This window comes from Ischnura elegans, chromosome 3 (genome assembly GCF_921293095.1).
Source record: "Ischnura elegans chromosome 3, ioIscEleg1.1, whole genome shotgun sequence".
NCBI lineage: Eukaryota > Metazoa > Arthropoda > Insecta > Odonata > Coenagrionidae > Ischnura > Ischnura elegans.
The window spans coordinates 9,030,996-9,052,513 of record NC_060248.1 but is presented as its reverse complement, the minus strand read 5'-3'; the positions used below and the strand labels follow the sequence as shown (position 1 = coordinate 9,052,513).

Below are 21,518 nucleotides of genomic sequence, written 5' to 3'. Positions count from 1 at the left end.
GCCTTTCATTTCCAAAGGATATGAAAAAATGGTGCATATCACTGAAACCTCTCTATACTGAACCTCCATACATCAAATTGCCCAAATTTTGGTCCCCTCCATTACAATGCAAAGAGGTTTTACTGCATATGTATTATGATTAGGGATGAGTCGATTCAAAATGTCGATTCTCGATTCCACCGACTCACGAGCATTGATCACCTAAAGTCGATTCTGATTCCATCGATTCCAGGTTTTGAGCATACACTATAAGCTTGGGGCATAAAGGCTGCCACACACCTAAGCGGTCGCGGTGTCAACCTTGCCCGTGCGGAGGATACGCCCAGCACGCGGGTGCTGCGACGAACATACCTAAGATGCCTCAGAAACATGAAAATGTCGGCAGGAGCAACAAACCGACGAACCCTGAAATGGCGCGTGTTCATGAGCAACTCTCAGAGAAAAAAAATTGAAAACTATGGGATAGAGAAGCAATGCATGCGTTTTTCATTCTTTTATTAACCGCTGGTCACGGCAAATCAAATTATTGCGATTATGAATCATCATCGGAGAATTCATCTGGGCCACCAATTTTAACTTATAATAGATCGAAACATATTTTTTTATTTTCGAATGATATTTGAAGTCTGATGATTATAAAAACATGCAGAGAGCGAGTTTTCCAGTGAAAAAAAATTTTCTTATAAATACGCGCAGAGAGCGGGTTTTTTATATACAACTTTTCTAGACTAACACGCATCTGCGTCAATAATAAAAAAATTTAGACACTTTCGCGTTTGTATAGCCCAGTTTCATCAATGCAACCCTTGAGAAAGTACCTAGACACTTGCTTGGCATAAGCTGCCGCGGCCTCCAGGCGGACTCGACAGGTTGCGTTTGGCCGCCACCACGCACCCGCCAGGGTGCTCTTGTATGTATGGACGCAATGAACGCTACATTACTGTTTAGCCACCACGGCCAAACGACAATGCAGCCACTGCGGCTATTGTTATTTTATTTTATTCCATTCAATTCTTAAATTTCAATGACAGCAATGCTATAGACAAGTATATATCCCACCAGTTAGAAGGAATAAGAATCGATGGAATCACATTCGAGAATCGGGAATCGATTTGAAGGAATCGGGATCGAAAAAAAGTGAAATCGACACATCCCTAATTATGATAGTCATCACCTACATCAGAGCCATTGTTAAGTTTTAGCGTTTGAGACTTAATTATAAAAAATAGAACCCATTAGACAAGAATGGGATGTTTTAAGAAAAATAAAGAATATTATAAAAGAATAAAAAAAATCAATATTACCTGTTAATGTAGCAATGTCTAAGGTGAACTGTGGATTAAAACTTTGAGCATAGCACAAAGCATCAGCTAAGATTAGTCTTCCCTCGGCATCTGTATTGTCAACTTTGATTGATTTGCCATTCATCGCAATTACAACATCACCAGGTTTGTTGGCAGTTCCACTAGGCATGTTTTCACAGAGTGGGATAAATCCTTAAAAAAAAGAAGTATATAGTAATAAAAAATGCTCACTAGTGAGACCAAGAAAACAACTACATTCATGTTAATGCATGCCAACACTATTACACTTTTTGGTAATTTCACCAACAAATGTCAAAACTTGTCTTTGATGTAAAAAATGAAGTAAAATTTCATGGTAAGGCAAAGCTATGCAAAGAATTGAGGATGTGTAACAAAACCTCAGTACTTTTACTCCTAAATTTTATATTTAATACTGCCTTTATTTCCATTATATTATATACAGTACGAAGAACGTCTTTACTGTAAAACTATTATGGTATAAAAAACTAGCATACATATTAGATAGACAATGCATATGACCAAAGTAACAATAAAAATAAATTTTGGTAATTTTCTGTTTTAAGCGCCATCTATACTAGGAGTTGTCTTCTATTTAGGTGAATATAAAAATGCATACAGTAGTTCTCTGAGCTAGCTACTGACAGACTCTATACATCAGATATTTCATTACTCACTTACCCATCACATTCACAGGAACTTTGAGCAAGGCAAGGGCATTGATTGTCGCAACCACACATGCAGCTCCACCCATATCCGCACGCATTTCATCCATTTTTGACGGAGATTTAAGGCTGATCCCACCACTATCAAATGTCACACCTTTTCCTGTAATGTATTAAGAGCCTATGGTTAATTTCAATTGTTCAAATAAAATGAAATGTCAGACATAACTCGGAGGGTCTTCAAAAGACATTATAATAAACCAAAGGAAATCAAGTAGAAGCAAATCATTGTTTGTATCAAAATAACCAAAGAAGGACCTGATAAAGTAGCAGAGTTGAGAATTGAACACTACAAAAATAACGATAGGTAGGTTTTAAAGATTTTAAAACATGAAAAGGGTATTTTAAAGAGCTACTGAACTGTGAGAATGTAAATAATGGAAATTATCAAGAAGATGTTGAAAGCAGGAAGAATAAGGACGCTGTAGAACTAAAGCCAACTGTAGAAGAAATTGAAAATATAGTCAAGATGCTTCAAAACGGAAAAGCTGTAGGTGAAGATGGAATTCCAGTAGAAAAATTTAAGTTCAGTGGTAGGCCAGTGATTAAGCTCATTCATAAAATAATAGAGTAAAGACTGGAAATGAAACCTGGAAATTATGCCCAAAAAATGGAAGGAAGCAGTTATACATAGTTCCCATATACATACTAATAAGGGGCAAAATTAGAATTCTCAAACTATAGAGGAATATCTATACTTAACTGTACCTATAAAATTTTGTCTGCAGTAACATTAACGGTATTAAGAGAGTCTGAAGAAGAAATAATTGGTGAGCACTATGTAGGATTTATGAGTGGGAAATCAATTAATGACCAAGTATTTGTTATGAAAGAGCTAATGCCCTTGGCCTCAAAGTACTTCGAACATAATAAAGATTTATGCATATTATTTATTGATTTTAAAACACCTATTTATAGTTGAATTAGATCAAAGGTATGGGATGTGCTTAGAACAAAATTCTAGAAAAGACAATTAGACACTTAAAAATGTACCTACGTCGAAGTTTCGAAAGGAAAGGTCCAAATAGAAAAAGAATAAGGAGACACTTTCAATATCACCAGAGGAGAAAGGCAAGGTGATGAGTTTTCCCCCTTGTGCTCAACTTGGTTCTAGAAAAGCCTTCTAAAGCAATATCATGACCATGAGGCCTTAATAGCAGATAGTAAAACTGACCTGGAAACATTAAAACAAGTATTCTTAGAAGAAGCACTAAAAGTAGGATTACAGGTGAATGAAGACAAAACTGTAAATATGAAAATTGGAAGAGTGGCAGAGCCAAATGATTTAACGCTGTATATTATAGGATACAATCTCTATTATATACAGCGCTTGGGGTAACTGACTGACTGATGGATACAAATTCCCGACCACTTCCAGACGTGCTGGAGAGCTGAAATTTGGCACGCGTGCGGGGAACCTGAAATGATTTGGAGGAAAAATCCGAAAACCGGAAGTTTCCGCCACGTGTCGTCACTAAGACGACAAAATGGCCGAAATTGGGCTTTTTTCGGGGGCAGTCTTTCGGTTTTTATTTTACTGCGCGCGAATGGTGTGTGCCACAAAGATCGTTAATGTATTTCCTGAAAGCTGATGAACGTGGGCACGTAATAAAGTAAATTTATTAGTTTCCATTTGAGAAAGTTACAGCTAAAATGGCGACCAAAAATTGATTTTTCGAAAAAAAGTTCACACTTTCCCCTCCCCTCGACTTAATTTAAGGTGTTGGACAACGAAAATGATTATTATATATGCTCATCACTTCGTCTACGAAATGTAGGTAACAATTTTCTTTCATCGTGCTTGGTTACTCAGAAAAAAATTAAAGTATTCCGAAAATCACCGAAAATTACGATTTCCAAAAGATTAACACAAGGTTTTGTCAATTTTTACCAGACTGATTTCTTTCAAACTTTGTAGTTACATACAACTATGAATTGTCTTTCAGAAAACATAAACATCTAGTAAATGATTTAATGGATTTAAACGCGAAAAAATAAAAATGGTGGGCACTACTCACTTTTTTCGGGGACTGGTTTCCTTTTTTTTGTATTACTCCTCAAATATGGAGTTCATAGGGCACACTACTGTTAAATATGACAGCAAATGAATATGACCATATGGTATCGTCATATTTAAACCCCCCGAAACCCTCTAAAAATTAAAATTTGCATATAAGTAGCCTTTTCGGGTATTTTTCGTCACGATTCCGCCACTATCCCAAGCCTTGCCACTCATCACTACGGTATTGATGTCGACGACTGATGACCCCTGGTAGGACAAACCTATAAACCCGCGGTAAACCCACATACACCCCCCTAAAAATAAAATTTTCATATTACTCTACTTTTTGGGCACTTTTCGTGAGTATACCACCGCCCCCAACGATTCATCCCCACGGAAAGTATTTGAACGGATGGTGACCACCTGGAATACACACATAAACCCCCGGAATCCCCCTGAAATACCCCCCAAATGTAAAATGTGCCATTAAGTCTCCCATTTGGGAACTTCTCTCAAACATTACGCCGCACTTCCCGTCCCCTCTGAGCTCTAGATCCGGAATATTTGGTGAGGGCGAGCCACCGTAAACCATACGGGAAAAATACCAGAAAACCCCCGATCACCTCCTGGAACATCACACAAAAAAATCCTCAATCCCAAGGCGGCGAAGCCGCCCCAGAACGAGGAACGGCGAAGCCGTTCCGAGGAGTAACTGGCGTAGGCGAGGAGGAGCTTCAGTAACCCTCGGGCGGCGAAGCCGCCCCGATGTTCAATCGGCGCAGAAGCTGTGGACTCCCCTCAAACAAAAAACGGTGAAACAGCTCCGAAATGCCTTCGCCCTCTGGGCGGCTATGGCGACCTTAGACGAGGAACGGCGAAGCCGTTCCGAGTATTAAGCGGGGAAGCCCCGGGGGGGCACACTGAACCCCTGGGCGGCGAAGCCGCCCTTCAGCGAGGAACGGCGAAGCCGTTCCGAGGAATGAGTGTGGCGCCTCCCTACCCCCTGGCCGCCGAAGCCGGCCCCTAGCTGAGGTGAGATTATTTGAACTTAAAAAGTCTTCGAGCGAACACAAATATAGACGGCGAAGCCGGAACCGGGGTTTTTAAGGGGCGGAGCCCCTTAACGAGCGCGCGGAGCGTGCGAGTTTACAGTTATACAATGACTGAAGAATTTAAGTATTTGTGAATTAACAGCAAAACTAAAATAGAAGAAGAGATAGAAATGAGGTTAAATGCAGGTAATGGGTGCTACTGGAGGCAATAAAAATTACAGAAGACTAAACTCCTGTCAAGAAATACAAAAATTTGAATATACACAGTCATCATACAGCCAGGTCTCTTGAATGGGGCGGAGGTATGGACCCTAGCAAAGCCAGAAGCTTATAACATTTGAAAAAAAAATATATTGAGAAGGATATAAGAGCTGCCTAATATTTGAAGGAGTAGAGAGAATACTGAAAAACAAAGAGCTCAGGAACCCGTACAGAAGACTGGATATTGTGGCTGTGATAAGAAGTAGGAAAATTAGGTGGCATGATAATGTAACAAGAAGGGAGGAGGATGCAATAAGAAGGGCGTGGAGAGGTCAACTAGAAGCAAGGCGTCCACAGGGAGACCAAGACTAAGATGGAATGACCAAGTGGTTGAATAGTTGGGGGAGAGGTTGACATGGTGAGAACAGAGGAATCTGGAGACTACCGTATAAGCACGTGTAAGAGGCGCACCTTTTTTCCCAGATATTGCAGCCGAAAATGGGGGTGCGCCTCTTACACAAACTTCTTATCTTCCCCCCCTCCCCTTCACCGGTTGCAAGTTCAAGGGGAACTGAGTGGCCTTGGTTTTCAGCGTGAGTCAGTCATCTGAAACCCTGGGTCAAAATCAAGCGGCAGGCAGGGGAGTTTCTCCCTTAGTGACGTATTTTTAAAATGCTCCTGTTTGAATTTCTTGCAAGCATCGCGCGGTCACGTCGGTACCCCAGAGGTGAACATTGAAAAGATCGCGCGGGGTGATTCGCTCCGGAGCGCGCGCTAAATTTATTGCCACGAGTGGGCATCCCACAGCATTTATACTGCATATAGTAATATTGGTGTCAAAACCTGCGGTTGAAAAAATTCGAACGAGTGTGCTCATTGTTGGACTTAATGGTGGATAGAAGAAATCGGAAATGCTTATAAGTGAAGAGCGCTGAAGGAGAGGTCGAGGGGAAGAGGGCTCCCTCCCCTCCGTATTTAAAGCTACGAGCGAAGGAGCAAGGGAAGAACACGTCCGATCTTGCATGTGACGTCGTTGCCTTTAAAGCGAAGGGGCGAAGGCGCAGCAAAGTGATATACGCAGTTTGCGTTGCCTGAGTTTCCAGTCCGTCTCGTCTTGTTTGAATGCGCTTATGCTACGCTTGTTTCTTCCGAAATTGTGCTGTTTGGACTATGTTGAATATTAGTAGCCTTATTTTAGCTATAAATCTTTGTGTCAATCAATTAGAGCTCAAAAAACTTAAATGCTGTAAGATATATGTACGTCGCGTTAGGTCTAATTCTTTTTAGAACCTCGTGCGTGTCATACAATTGCTGAAAGATATCGAGATATCTTCGAGCTCAGAAGGTGACTCACGTAGCATTTGACCTCCAGAAACTCGGGGAATTGAACCTGGTATACCGAAAAAGGTCAGTCGGTGGAATGGGGTAGGGATGAATCACGTTTCCATTGTTCCCCTGTAACTTGATATTTTCCTGTGGAGTCTCGGAAAGGAAAAAAACGGCAGAGGCATTAGCTGATGGAGAGCCGAGTGTAGTTCCGTTAGGCCCCTTGCACACACACCGATTTTGGACGGCCGGTAAAATATTGGCCGATATTTTACCGGCGAAGCGATGTTTGCACACACGCCGGATTTTTACCGGTCAAACGATACGTTGCTAAGTTTTTGAGCCGGCGTCGGCGATCCACAGTGACAATAGCCGGCAGCTAACCGGCATTTTGCCGGTGCCGGCGTGTGGTTGGTACGTGTGCAAGCTCCAATGCTCTCCCATTGTTCACTATTGGAATGTGGACGGCCGATATTTTACCGGCCGTCCAAAATCGGTGTGTGTGCAAGGGGCCTTAAATCTACGACGTGGTTATTATCCTACGGCGCTGAGATTGCCCCGATTGTTGTTCAATCTCTTGGGAAAGCTCATGCCATTTGCCTGTCGTGTTTTGCCTTAAAATTTTCCACGGCTGCAATTCTATTGCAATACTCCTGCGAGAGCTTTTAAACAAAATTGTTCGTGAGTAGGACAAGCAACGTAGAGCGATGGCGTATGCAAAGAGAGGATCGGAACTCTTTCAACTCCCTCTTATGCCGCCGCAGTTATCAAAATTTCCTCTTTCAAATAGTACTGAAAGAGGACATTTCGATAACTGTCGAAATTCCAGACATACGTCTGCAACACCGCACGATAGGATAAAAAAAATGTCGCAAAATGTTTTTTCTTTATAGCTTCGATCCTCAAAATAGGGGTGCGCCTCTTACATGTGTGCGCCTCTTACACAAGCTTATACGGTGCTTGTTGGCGAGGCCAAAAATTGACTTGGATTTGAGTGGCCACAGAAGTTCTCAAAGATATGGCAGCTGAAGAGACATAGGATTAGTTAGACCAACAATCAGAAAGATTTTCCAATGCATGTGCCAAATAATTATGAAGCAACACAGCTTACTTTCATCAAAGACTAAAAATAAGTCATCGAGTCTTATGTAAACTTAGTACGTGAAGGTATGATGATGGCTATTGAACTGCAAAGTCAGTGTTATAAAAATGTGGAAATCCAGTTTGCAAAAACTTTTATCGCTCAAACTTATTTAGATCTCATCTCATAGGAACGAGTGTTTTGACAATGACTAACTAGTCAAGAAAAATGTGGTTAAAAGAAAAACTTGGTTCCCTCTAAAAACAAATTAGAAAACAAAAATCACAACTGGTCACTGCTCAAATAAAAGAACCAAACAAAAACCATACCAAAAATTCAATGAATGGCACACAACAAAAGGATACTTGCTCATTCCAACAAGTGTTATTATTATCAGTGCCAATAAAATTTATTGTTGCTGTATTGCTAGAAGTGTGTATAAAAATCACTGCTGCTGGCTTCTTAAAAAAAAAAACAAACTTAAGGATATACTTTATATCAAATATCATAGCGGTCAATCCCAGGGGCGCAGCTAGGTATTAAGGCTGGGACAGGTTTAAGTGCAACTATTACCGGGGTGTGTGGGGGTATGAAATACCCACCAGGATAAGCGGTAGGTGCGAGATTAAAATATTGCGGAATGTTAAGATAAATGGTTCAAAATGGTGAGTTTTACTGCTTTCTGAGGGATATTTTATTAACCCTTACACTATTCTATTAGTAATATAAATCCAATTAAGTAAAATGGATTAAACTTAAAAATTTCTCTGAGCTCTGGGGTTTTTTTTTTAATCCCCGAATCCCCCCCCCCCCCCTCGCTGCGCCACTGGTCAATGCATCTTAAGGGCTGGTAATGGAAGGAAATCTTTGATATGGATATTAAATACAGATGCATCCATGTAATATTTTTAGGAAGTTATCACGATGACCTGTGGAGTAGAGGGAGGGCACTTACCAACGAGGGCAATGGGGTCTTTTTCATCAGATCTTCCACAATATTTAATTTCTAGGAACACTGGAGGTTCTGCCGATCCTTTGGCAACACTAAGAAATGATCCCATCTTCATACTCTCAGCCCAACATTTGTCCCGAACTTCGACATGCACGCCATTTTTTGAAAGCTCTTCTTTAGCTACCTGTCAAATAAAACACTAACTTCAAATTTTCTGCTTAATATTACCAGTTTTCAATTTACTTCCTTAACAAAGAACAGTATGCATGTATATAATGCTATCATAATGAAAAGGAAAAACCGTATTTCTCAAAATATAGTCCCCCTTTGAATATAATCCCCCCTTAATTTTGAGGCTTCAGTTTTGGGGAAAAATTCAAAAAGAGAGTTTGAATATAGACCCCCCTTTACTTTTACCATGGGCAGTTTTGGAAAAAAAGGAGGGACTATATTCATATAAATACAGTATATTATTTATTTAAAAAATTATTTTATCATCTTACCATATAATATGGAAAAATAGTTGTGCAATATAATTTATACAACAATATCACATAGTCGACGAAGTAAATTTAACACTGTCATCAAAGTAAATCGTAAACATCATCATGCATGGTCACCTTAGTATGTTAGAACCATTATCAAACATACTCATCTAGAAAATTACGTATGAACAACTTGATAAAAACATACATAAATATAACATACACAACAATCTTTAAATTGGCTAGCATCAGATTCACCTGAACTTTCACTGCTCACCTTCACAATACACCTCAAATATCACACTCACCCCGTACTCAAAATCATATTTACTCTGGGGGTTTAAGGGCCGTATTCATAGTCGCGTCTTGATTGTTTACTTGAGACCGTCTTCATGAAGACCGCCTTATTGGTCAAGGCGAGCTTATTTGGTTGCCGCTTTCATAGTCAACAAATAAGCTCGTCTTGACGAAGCTGGTCTTGATCAAGCTGGCCTTATTTGAAACAAGGCGAGCTTCGTCAAGCAAATGCTCAAGCAAATGCTTATTTGATCGACCAATCACCGAAGACGTTACATTTGTTTACTTGACAACCAGCGCCACACTACCGCGGTAAATTCAAGTGACTTTAATAACATTCACGGAAGCGCGATCACGGCATCCGCGTCTAATAAATATCGACATGATACTCCAATGGAAAGGAAAGTATCCCTGGATATACTTGCAAATGTATAAAAAAGAAGATAAAAGAGGAGATATGGCAACACATCGACGAAAGGAAGATGTTTGGCGACAAATAACGCAGATGTACCACACGTCGTCTGTCATAACGCGAGAGGTAGGTTAACATTTTATAATTTTACAGTATGGAATACCTCTGTGTTCATTTACTTTACCGGTAAAATGTGAAAGCACGAAAAGTCATTCATTTCAATGGCCTTTGCAACATTAATATAAGAGGTAATTATTATGTTGCAGCGATCGGAGGCCTAACTCAAAACATGGTGGTCTAACATAAAACAAAAGGAGTGCATCGACCAAGGAAAAGCAAAATCGTATGAAAACTGGCGGAGGCAGGCCACCTAAATCCCTGGTTATTGATGCAGAGGTACAAAATATTGTTCCGGATTTGATGGATAGAACCCTGATACTTTTTAATTCCAACATGCCTCCTGATGAAATTGCAAGTAAATATTTTGTGTTGCATAAATAGTTAGAAAATATGTCCATGAAAATTTATTCCTTAAAGAATGTGCATGCATACTTGCGGATTATATTTAAATGTATATGTAAATAGAAGTGAAATAAAAATAAAGTATAGCTGAGACTTGAAATAGATAAATAAAATACGATTTTAAAATTAGGAAGATTAAACAAACTGATGTAACTATAGGGCTTTCGGAAATATTTCATGTTGTATTAGTGGCTTTTTATCACTGTCCCTCATAGTTGATTAACATGTATTCGGTATCCTTGGAATAATTAAACTGCAGATATTATGGCTAATGATGGTCAACCTTACATTGCTGTGCCAATTAATTTTTCATTTTTGGTAGCATTTTAATTATGAAAGTCATCAACATTCTTTTAATGTCATTATTTTTTATTTTATAGAAAAAGCAGACCTCATATCACAAGAAATAGGTGAAAAAATTGAAGTAATATCCACAGGTGAGGTATATGCTTAAGGGATGGGTATTAATGATGGATATACATGCTATTTATTTGTAGTTACATTTTAAATTCTATTTTAAAATTATTTTATGGTAACTCAAGTATGTAAATTGAAAGATATAAAATTTTATAGTTTCATACTTCTCCTTTTGCAAATGCACACAAGGCAAGAATCAATTAAGTATCATGTACCTACCATTATCAAGTATTTTATTGAATTACAAAATCTAAAATATAGCTAAATAAACTTCAATCAGTGTTGTAAGTAGGGAGAGATGTTAAACTTGTTTACATTATTAAATATAACAATTTATTTGCTTCATTTATTAATTGTAGATGCAAATGAAGTGGAGGTGGGCATGCATGACACACAGTGTGGTGAGGCATCATTAGATCAAGGTGGGTGGATTGATTTTATCATACGTGAACATATATTTTAATTACACAGTACTTCTGTCGGCTGTGCAAAGCAGGCATTGTTTGGTACAATGGGTAAACCTTTAATTTTTTGATAATTTCACCCTACGACACCCTGACTGCAGCATTGATTGCCCTAACACCATACGTTTCATCATGGGTTCATTCCAGTGAGGAGATGGCTTTGATTAGATGTATATCAGAGAGAGAAATATAAAAAATGGGTTGTGAGCTTGTAAGACAAATACATAACCTTTAGGCTGGTGAAGTCAGTATCGAGGTTGGTGTCCATCAGCTCTTATTCATTAACCAAAACACAATAAATAAACTAATGCACAATATTTCACCGAGGTACATGCATTATCTGTTAATGAATCCAAAATTAGGAATGGTTTTGTTGGTGATTACTTAAATACACATTTACAAATTTTAACTGCAAACAAGAAAATATTAATGATATAATATATGCTTTTAAGGGATAATTCTTTTCTCACAAATTAAAGGAAGATTTGATCAATTAATGCTTGTCGTATAGCAAAACCATCTCCTGGATGCATGTCAGTGAATCAACTGTAACCACTTAATCTTCTCTATGAACATCTTCTACAAGAACATAATGGAATATTAGGCTCAAGTTGTGCAGCACAGGCTAAAAAGACACTTGCTGACCAGAGAAGTTTTGTGGAAACACTCCTTGAAAGGCATGGAAACCTCTTCTTCCAAATGCCAAACACTCTTTCCACAAAGAAAAAATAAGGCTTTAGTTAGCAGCATTGCCAATATGACTCCAAATAAGATTCTAATCTATTTAACTTAAATATGATGTATTTAGAAGCGTTATGAAGTTATATTGGTTTCCTGTACTCGAGTACCTACTCTCTACAGGCATTCCAATTAATGTGCACCACACTATCTGGGGTGATTCCAATGTAACATCTGCATTAAGTTACACTCCACCTACATTATGTGGTCTCAGGAAAAAAAAACCAGGACTGTTCCTTTCAATAATATTCTACACCTTGGACCAGCTTCTCAAACAGCCCCTGCTGTCATTATACATATTCCGGTGTAAAGAATTCAACTTCTGAATACTTTCATTCAACCAGGTTCTCCATAAGGCAGCAAATAGATGCAATGAAAATTTGAATGATTAGGTTCACTCATCAGAATGAATGAAAAATAAAGCATTCAATAACCACAGAAACAACACTATTACTATTATCATATCTATGGATACCTTAGCATTATAAAATTTTTGGAATTTAACTCAATGATTTCCGGAGTAAATAGCTAATCTTTTTTTTCATATCCTGATTTTAGAGGCCATGATGAGCTTTAAATGAAATTACCTTATCAGTTTTATATAAGAGATTAAAATTATAGTGTTTCTGTTGATCACAAGATTGATTCTTATAAATTAGAATATGCAGTCTCCACCTGGCATACCACACAAGTAATAAATATAACCCTTAGTGGTAGTTCCCTGATTATAAAACTGAGTAAATTTTCCTAAGTAAATAACTTTATTACAGCTCCTGCATCATCAAGAACAGAGGGAGGAAAAAGGCTTCGCTACATCCGAGTTAGCCTTGAAAAGAGGGTGCTATAGGAAACTAATGCAAAAGAATGAACTATGAATTTTTGTTGCTTCTTTCATTATCCCAGATGTGTTACTGTGTTATGTGTTTCGTTGATTGTAAAACATTGTTTTATGTTTTACAATCAACAAATTGTATTGTGTTAGAATTATTTTGTTATGTACAACAGCAATTGTGTCATTGAGTTACATTGCTTCTAAAAATATAATAATATTAAACATTTGTAATTATATCAAAGATTTGAAGAATATAATTTTCATGAAAACCTCGTTTTCTGACAACTTTGCAGGAATAAATGATTAAATGGGAGCCTGACATCATACCAAACCATTTCCTGGAAATCAGTTTGGATTTTACTTTCAGTAATTTGAATTCAAAGAGGCTCTTCTTTTATTGAATAGGTTTCCAACCTATCGGTTATGACCACTTGTGATGTGGACTGACCCTTTCACAAGGGTTTTCCGAAACCATCACGAAAAAATATTTAAAATTACAATGATAATAAATACAATAAAAGTAGCAATGAATAAAATTCCATGCTTTTTATATGGAGGTAATGGCAGCAAGAAAAGTATTTTAGTATTATGGCCCTAGGTAGGTTAAGAACCACAGCCCTGAAGGAACTTTATTGAACAATTAACCACAATTGATTCTATAACAAAAACAGAGAGGTAAATACTCCCCACTGATTGTGAAATATACTTAGGGGAAGTACCGGTATTGGAGTAGGCCTACTACAATATGTAAATTGACTTAAAAACAATCATATCTTATGCTTACATAATACTAATCGAGTATCACTCACATTTATGGTATCGTAATCCAAACACCAGAGGCAATACTTACTAGTTAGTTCCTCTAATTATAGAAATATGTTCATTATTGAGAGCATATTTTTCAAAATTGGCATTTAAGTGATAGTGGGTGAAAAGAAAATGCAAACATGGCAAATTTGTTAAACGAAAGACCCCATACTGGTAGTATGACATGAAGAGATTGTACTATTAGCTCAAATAGGTAATATAGCTGTACCTTCTCTATGTTGGCAAGGGAAGTAAGTATCGGCAGGGATAATTCGTTTATCGTCACTTACTCTATCACTTGTACTCAAAAGATGTGCTATACAAGGTACTATTATAGGCTCTCTTAAAATAGACAGCAGCATAATGTAAACACATATTAAAAGCTTAGGCCAATCTCAAGCTGTAGCTTAATTTGATATTCGAAGAGCATTTTAAAAAATTGTCACCATTTTAGAGCACAAAATATTTCATCACAATACAACTAAAATACCACAACTTATACACTGCCACAATGGTCCCATCGAAGACTGTTTTACAGCAGTCTTCAAAGCAGCAGCTATTTACTTTATTTCAAGATGTATGCCTATTTCATTCTTATTGCACTCTCGAAGATCCACAAAATACATGTTGGTAGGAACAGACATGCATTCCACTAATTGGAGAAGTTAGAAATAACTGGAAGAACAGGAATTACACAGTGCAACTAAAGGATATACTCGTATTTCTTTTCAAAAGGAACAAAATATTTCATAACTGATTGACAAGCACTCCAGTACAATGACTTTGTTTTAAACGTTAGGTACTCTCTGAAGAGTATGTTACTGTCATGAATAATCAAATACGCATAATGTCAAGGTTAATAATGTGTAAAACAATTAAAATGGAACAATTTATGCCACAAAAGGTTTGCCCAGGAGCACAATCGCAAACTGTAGATAACGGTATGTTACTCGCACTTTCAGACACCACTTTATCTATGAAATATTCCACTCGAACACGTAATCCACGTCAAATAAGACCCATTGATATTCGAAGTGTAATTACTGAAGCATATAAGGCGAGGTATCCTCTCCTTGCAATGAAAAACAATGTTTTACACACACTTTACCGGTTGTCCACTTCCCATTTTGTGACAGCAATGAAGTGAATCAAGTCGTCCGAGAAGTTGGCACAGATTACATTAGACTTTGCGGCATAACCCGCAGGATACGAATCAGCCACAATTTTACGTCCTTAAACCTTCTTTTTAGGAATATATTCACCACTCCTTTCCATACCTTCCAGCCTAATCTATTCTTCGAAACACTTCATAACTCGCCGAATTTCGAAGCAAAATACTAATAATTTCCATAATTAGTAATAAAATTCGAGTAAAAACATCAGAAAACTGTAATTTGTCCGGATTCTAGCGGGTAACGTAACACAATCTTGAATGAGCATTTGCTCAAGACGGGGTCGACGTCGACTTGACGAAGGCGATCTTATTCGTTGTCTTATTTGATAAACAAGACAACCTTTGACGACTATGAATACAGGCGCGCTTGAGCATTTGCTTGTTTACAATAAGGCGCGACTATGAAAGCGGACAAGCTCGCCTTATTACAAGGCGAGCTTGATCAAGCTCGTCTCATTCAACAATGACTTGAGACCGTCTTGTTTGACGACTATGAAACGAAATTAGCGAATAAGCTCGTGCTTGAGGCGATCTTCATCAAGCAAATGCTCAAGACGCGACTATGAATACGGGCCTAAGAGTCTAATTCAAATCCATTATTTCAAGAGTACACCACCAAATGGATTTAGCTTGGAACAAAGGACTTGCTGTACTAACTATTTACACAAACAATATTCCCACAGAATACCTTGCACCGAATCGTTAAAGCCAACACACCTGGGCAAATATAGTTGGTGACATATGATTCCCTGGTGTTTCCATCAGAAGCCGTGCAAAATTTTGGGCTTCTGCTTTTACCATGCCTTTATCCCAGGATTCTCTGTAAAACAAAAACAGGCAACAAATTAAATATAGTTATACCATTTTTCTGAACTGACGGCGGCTGACCTTGAGGTTACTCGAAACCCACCCGCTCTTCTAGCCAATCACAGAAGAGCGACAGGAGGAAGTGTGAAAGAACCCACAGTCTCTCTCCGAACTCCGTGCAGTGCACATCGCTCTCCAGCTAGCAGTGTTGCCAAGCCGAATCTTATGAGATCGTACGGCACTCGTTCTGCCGCCCCCGAAAGTAGGTACCGTTATTCCCAAGGCTGGCAACGCCGGTCGGCCGGATGGAGGGGAGCGAAGGGGAAATGGGAAGGGGATGGAGGGGAACGGAGAGGTGGAAGGGGCAGCGCTTCTCATTGGCTAGTTTCTATTTTCCACCCAGCCGCCATCAGTTCGGAAAAATGGTATAGCAGTTGCTCATCACCATATAAATAGCATGTGAATATATTTTTCTGGTCGGAGGACAAAAATCTATTTTTATGTACACAATGTGCAAACTAAAAGCACATGACACACTATAGTGATCATATGAGTTAATATACATGAAGTCATTAATTTCACTAAATGCACTTAAGCTAATTTTCAATGGACCTATGATTGTATGTATTACAGAACCTGACTCAAAGTTGAGTCCTTAATCTACCTCGGTCATTCAGGTCTTAAACGTAAGTTAGTAGGTATCTAAACTTTAAAAACATTTAAAAATCTAAATTTCATTGACAAAATTGAAACATTACACAAATTTTTTGTAAAAATGCATAATAAAGTCAGCCGTAGTGAAGGCGAGTAAGTCCCAAATGTTAACACAAAAATACTAGTTTTAAGTTTACAAGAAATGATTCAACTTTGCATGTAATACATTCACATAATTTTTATTCAAGACCACCCTGTGTCAACACTGGTGCATCATTATCTAGGATCTGTCAAAATCTCAGAATATGTATTTAGGAGTGGACAAGACAAACAAACATGTACTTGAACTGGTAAAGTGGCAAATCATATAGATATTCAACGGACATAAGGCTGTATTCTAGAAAATGACTCATTCTTGAGTCCTCACTATATGTAGCTTGGTCATTCAGGTCTAAAATTCAAGTTGTGTCTCATTTACAGGTCGTATTCTAGAAACTAACTTCGATTCAACTCACTTGAGCTAGATTAAATGTGGTAAATGAAAAAAATTCATTTACATAAACTATTTTTATTCATGGCCTACAGCTCATCAAAAAATAATGTAACTATAAAACAATATGACGGAATTGGATGGTACCGATATAATTTAAAATGATATGTCTTCAAAATGAAGCAATGTATATCATTATATGTGTCATGTAAAATTAACACATTGTTGCCCAAATACATTATATAAATTTAATTTCCTCTGCTACAAAAATAATGCTGCAGACTGCATAAATCAAATGCATATATGCATTAATTATATCATCAATTGTATTAAACTGGATTCATTTGCTATAATTTTTATTTGATTTTTCTCCCTAATGTTAAATTTAGACATTAGTTTCAGTTTTATACCTTACTAGCAGGCCACATTGCACTGCATGGGAAGGATAGTACCCAGAGAAGTGGGAAACCTGGAATTTATGATCCAATGGCAGGATTTTTAGGTGAAGGAACAAAGCAGATATGATGATGGTACACATATGTAACGGCAAACAACAGCAAAAACTATTTCTGCAAACCAAACATGGGATCAGTTTATACCCTGCTCCACAACAATGATTATTATATTGTGTCCGTGCGTGCGCAGACAAAAAAGCGTCGTGTGAATGCATACTCCAGCGAAAAGGTTTGCACCAAGAGGATAAATAGTCAAGTGTAGAATCCTTTGAGCTATGTTTTGCCTTTTAATGTGTCAAGAGGTGTGCCCACCCGGCAGGAAGTATATGCTACCATAACACAGATGTCGTATGACGTGACATAACAAATAGTAATGAGAAAACAACGCAAAAGGACATGTCAGACACAACCAGAAGTAGCACTACAGGCTTTGGGAGCATGAGGTGCACCTATGCACTTCCTTTGGTTGCAATCGGTGCAGCCGTATAGAAATGCATTGCGGACAGACAAACAGACATCCTCTTTTATAAACATATGTATACAGATTAAGGAAAAAAGTTACGAGCGAAAAATCGCATTTTAGGAAAGTCGATTTGATATTACTCAAACGATTACGTAGAAAATCCAAACATTTTCCCCAACAAAAAAATGACAACAAAGAATTTTCACACGCAGGATATTTTTCAGAATAAAATTCTGAAATAACCAACGGCATTACTGAAATTCCAGGATAGACCATGATGGCAGAAAGTTCCCTCAACGCTTTTTTCCTGCAGATTCCAAATACAGTAAACTCTTGATTTTACGAAGCAGGATTTTACGAAGTTTTCGATTATACGAAGTGATGTTGCGGTCCCGGTGAAAAGCCTATGCTAAATACATGGCGCTATTCGATTATACGAAGTTTCGATTATACGAAATGTTTTGAATTTACGAACCTCGGCTCGGTCCCTAGGAGCAAATGGCATTCGTTTATACGAACTACGGCGAAAAATTTGTCAACAAAACTAGTTACGCCGGCGTAAGTAGCTAAAAAATCAGCGCTTCCAACTGTGGTCCATCAAAAGTGCGAAATCATAAATGATAATGCAACTTTGGAGAGAAATGGGTCGCCAAAAACCTCACTGTGGGAATTTAGGGGGAGTAGGAGTTAAGTTAAAATATCGCGGCTGACATTATGCCCCTATTTACGTGCCTGTTCGTAAACATAGCATCGACAATAATTCGTAGTTTAACATGTCAGGAAGGTCGCGCGGAGTATTTCGTACACCCCTAATTAACCCTTTGCACTGCTGTGAACGTACTTCGAAGACTACTTGACTACTTTTCGCCGAAGCACTTCGAAGGGTCCCTAATCCGGGACCCTTTCCTCGACGAGCTCACCCTTGCTGGCCCCTGAAACTGGGCTATTACCTGACGCAACCCTGGGTTTCAAAGGGCAAAGGTGCCATGGGGGAAAAAGAGTAAAGTGCGTGTTACTGTGGGGCTCTGCGTCAACCAAACGGGCACGGACAAAATAAGCCCGTTGTCATTGGGAAATTTGAAAGGCCACGGTGCTTAAAACATGTAAAATTGGAAGCCCTCCCCGTTTTTTACCATGCAAATAAAAACAGCTGGATGACCCGAGAAATTTTCCAGCAAATGGTTATACGTCTACAGAGAAAAATTGCTGGAGAGAACAGCAAAATTGTTTTAACAATGGATAATGCCACCGTTCATAAATAAGTGGAAGGTCTAAAATTGGCTAATGTTCGAGTCCTCTTTTTACCCCCGAACTCGACTAGCAAGTCCCAGCCCTTGGACCAAGGCATTATCCAGAATTTTAAAGTCCTATACCGGAAGAAGCTTGAGCGGTATTACTTGCGATGGATCGGTATGTATACATTCATCTATTTTGCTCATGTGCGTTTGGATATCGATTTAGATATTTTTATTCATGATTATCATTCTTTCAAATCTATTTGCTACTTTTATAAATGGGAACAGAAATTAATAACATCCCGAAATGGACGTTGATACATGCAATCCGCGCCATAATATCTTTTCGTGTATATATTGGCCTTTGTGAATGAACAACTTAAATATCTTAAGTACTGGGCTCTATTTACCGCCAATTTGTTTCAGGCTTCTCGTAATGAAGACGCACTTCCAAGTCTAACCATGAACTTTCTTCTCACGCGCTTCCCCGTTCTCCCATGCTGGGGTTCTGTCTTTCCAAAGCCGTCCCTTCCCTCCTGCCGCCTTTGGCAGATCTTGCTGACACCCACCTTACGCATCCCAAACCCCTCCTTCCCCAGCATTTCCCATTCACTCCCTCCCTAAGGAGACTGAGCTTGTGTGCGTCGCAAAAAAATACGGCCCCCAAAAGTCGACTGAGGCAGAGCTGAAGGCCATTTCCCCACCCTTCTTTGTCCTGCCCCCTTCACCATTCCTTGTGCTGACCACACTTCTTCCCTCAGGCAATCCCCATCCCACTCTTATTCACCCCACCCACTGGGAACGTTCCCCGATTGTGGAGAAGGGCATGGTTCATCTTTACCTGCAACGGGGGGAAGTTATTAACCGGAGAGAGGCGGAAGAAGTATCTTCCACTATCGGGAAAATGGTGCCGCGCTTATAATTGTCTCTCTTCTTCTCAGCTGACTTTTCAATTGAAATTAATTTCTTTGCTCTTTCCACACTATATTTATTTACGATTATGGCGCGACTATGTTTTAGTGCTAAAACTAAGAAAATCTATTCTCTATGTCAATGATCCTTTGCCTAACTTTCAATACGGCGGAGAAAGGAACACGAAAACTAAATGAGGTGACGGTACAGGTTTTTGCGTGTCATTTTTTGGGAATTCACGCTAGCGAACCAATACTTAACCACGTTGAGAAATGATAAAACGTCTCTTGTAGGAAAACAATCAATGTGGATAATAACGTTTCTATCTATATTTCTCCGATACTGTAAGATGTTTCTCCTGTCGTTTTCCGGTTGGAACCTTGCTCCTGTCGGCTTAAAAGGAGAGAAACATACTTTATGAACAGGTCACCTCACACCCGGTATGAAGAATACAGTCCTGATGAAGAATTAAGTCTTTTATGGCAACGTCTGCGAAGATGATGGAACACAGTAGTCGGACAGAGAACTCAAACAGAATTTACTTCAAATATTCGCCAGAAGATAATCACATCCTACGTTATTTATGATCGTAAATTAATCTCAGTGAAAATAGAGCACATTCTGCTGAAAATACGAAGTAACTCGAAATATTAACTTACGAAGGTTATTTTGGAAACGGGCTAAGACCCTTGTTTTTCTTTTTTTCTCGTCACTGAGCGATAGAGGGCGACATAAATGGTGGTTAGGCCGGCTGCCGCTAAAATTCCGTGGGCGTCAGAAACAAATACCTATCTTTTGCATACTTAATAGTAGCTATTGGCTCCTAACCACAAATTTATAACTGTTAATTCTTATAATAAACATTGCAATTCATTATTTGATTACGTTTTCTAAACTGGTCGGGAATTTCTTTAGCGATCGTTGATGTTGAAGTATGAACAAGAAATGGGAATTTTATGGTGGTATAATTATTTAACGATTTTTCACATCATAAATCGATAGCAAAAAGCCTTTTCTTTGAATTATACCGAGAATAACCACCGAAAACATTTAAATAAGACCACTAAAGACAAAAACGGCGGAAGAAACAAAAGCGAACATTTTTTTCGTGACTTACGAAAAAGGTTTGAATTTACAAAACTCGATTTTACGAAGTGCCAATTTTCCGGTCCCACTGACTTCGTAAAATCAAGAGTTTACTGTATGTACATATGAGGATGCCCAAGCCTCAAGGCCAAAACACGAAATTGAGCAATAGCAATGTAAAATCAAAAATCGTCCTCAGAATTTGTTCGACATATTGGAATTCTAAGATAGCCTATAAATCAGACAAAAAATCCAGTGTTTTGCATTTCCAGGAATTCATCTAACAATTTTTGCAAGTGGGTCAAAAAATTCTAAAGTTAGTGCCATAAGAAACAAATTATCGATTTTCAAAAAATCTTGACTATGTTCGAATAGATTTCGTCAAAAAATAACTCCACCAAAAAATCGTCAAAAAATCTAGTTTCCATCAGTGGAGGATCATTTAACTGAGACATTAAGAAAATGTTGACATCAGTGAAAAAGTTTTAGTTACATAAGGCTCCTGAAAGAATCGACTTTTTTGAATTTTCCGATTTTTTCCCGATGACCTTTTTTTTTAGTTTCACTACCAAACATTTCAAAACCATAACCCTTAGGGTTGTGCTGG

At 38.4% G+C, this 21,518-nt stretch overlaps 1 protein-coding gene and 1 long non-coding RNA gene across 2 annotated transcripts in view; one reads left to right on the top strand and one right to left on the bottom strand.

The window, feature by feature from the left end:
* Positions 1–21,518, bottom strand: part of LOC124155425 (cytosol aminopeptidase-like) — a 43,185-nt gene that overhangs the window by 7,946 nt on the left and 13,721 nt on the right. Inside the window, exons 5-8 of the mRNA XM_046529224.1 lie at positions 15,527–15,629; positions 8,665–8,845; positions 2,004–2,150; positions 1,305–1,496 (exon numbers count right to left, since the gene is read on the bottom strand). Of these exons, the coding sequence (XP_046385180.1) occupies positions 1,305–1,496; positions 2,004–2,150; positions 8,665–8,845; positions 15,527–15,629 (623 nt within the window). The remainder of the gene's footprint in view (positions 1–1,304; positions 1,497–2,003; positions 2,151–8,664; positions 8,846–15,526; positions 15,630–21,518) is intronic.
* LOC124155429 lies at positions 9,860–10,329 on the top strand. Its single transcript, XR_006864188.1, has 2 exons — positions 9,860–9,981; positions 10,122–10,329. It is a non-coding gene; the product is annotated as an uncharacterized LOC124155429 (long non-coding RNA).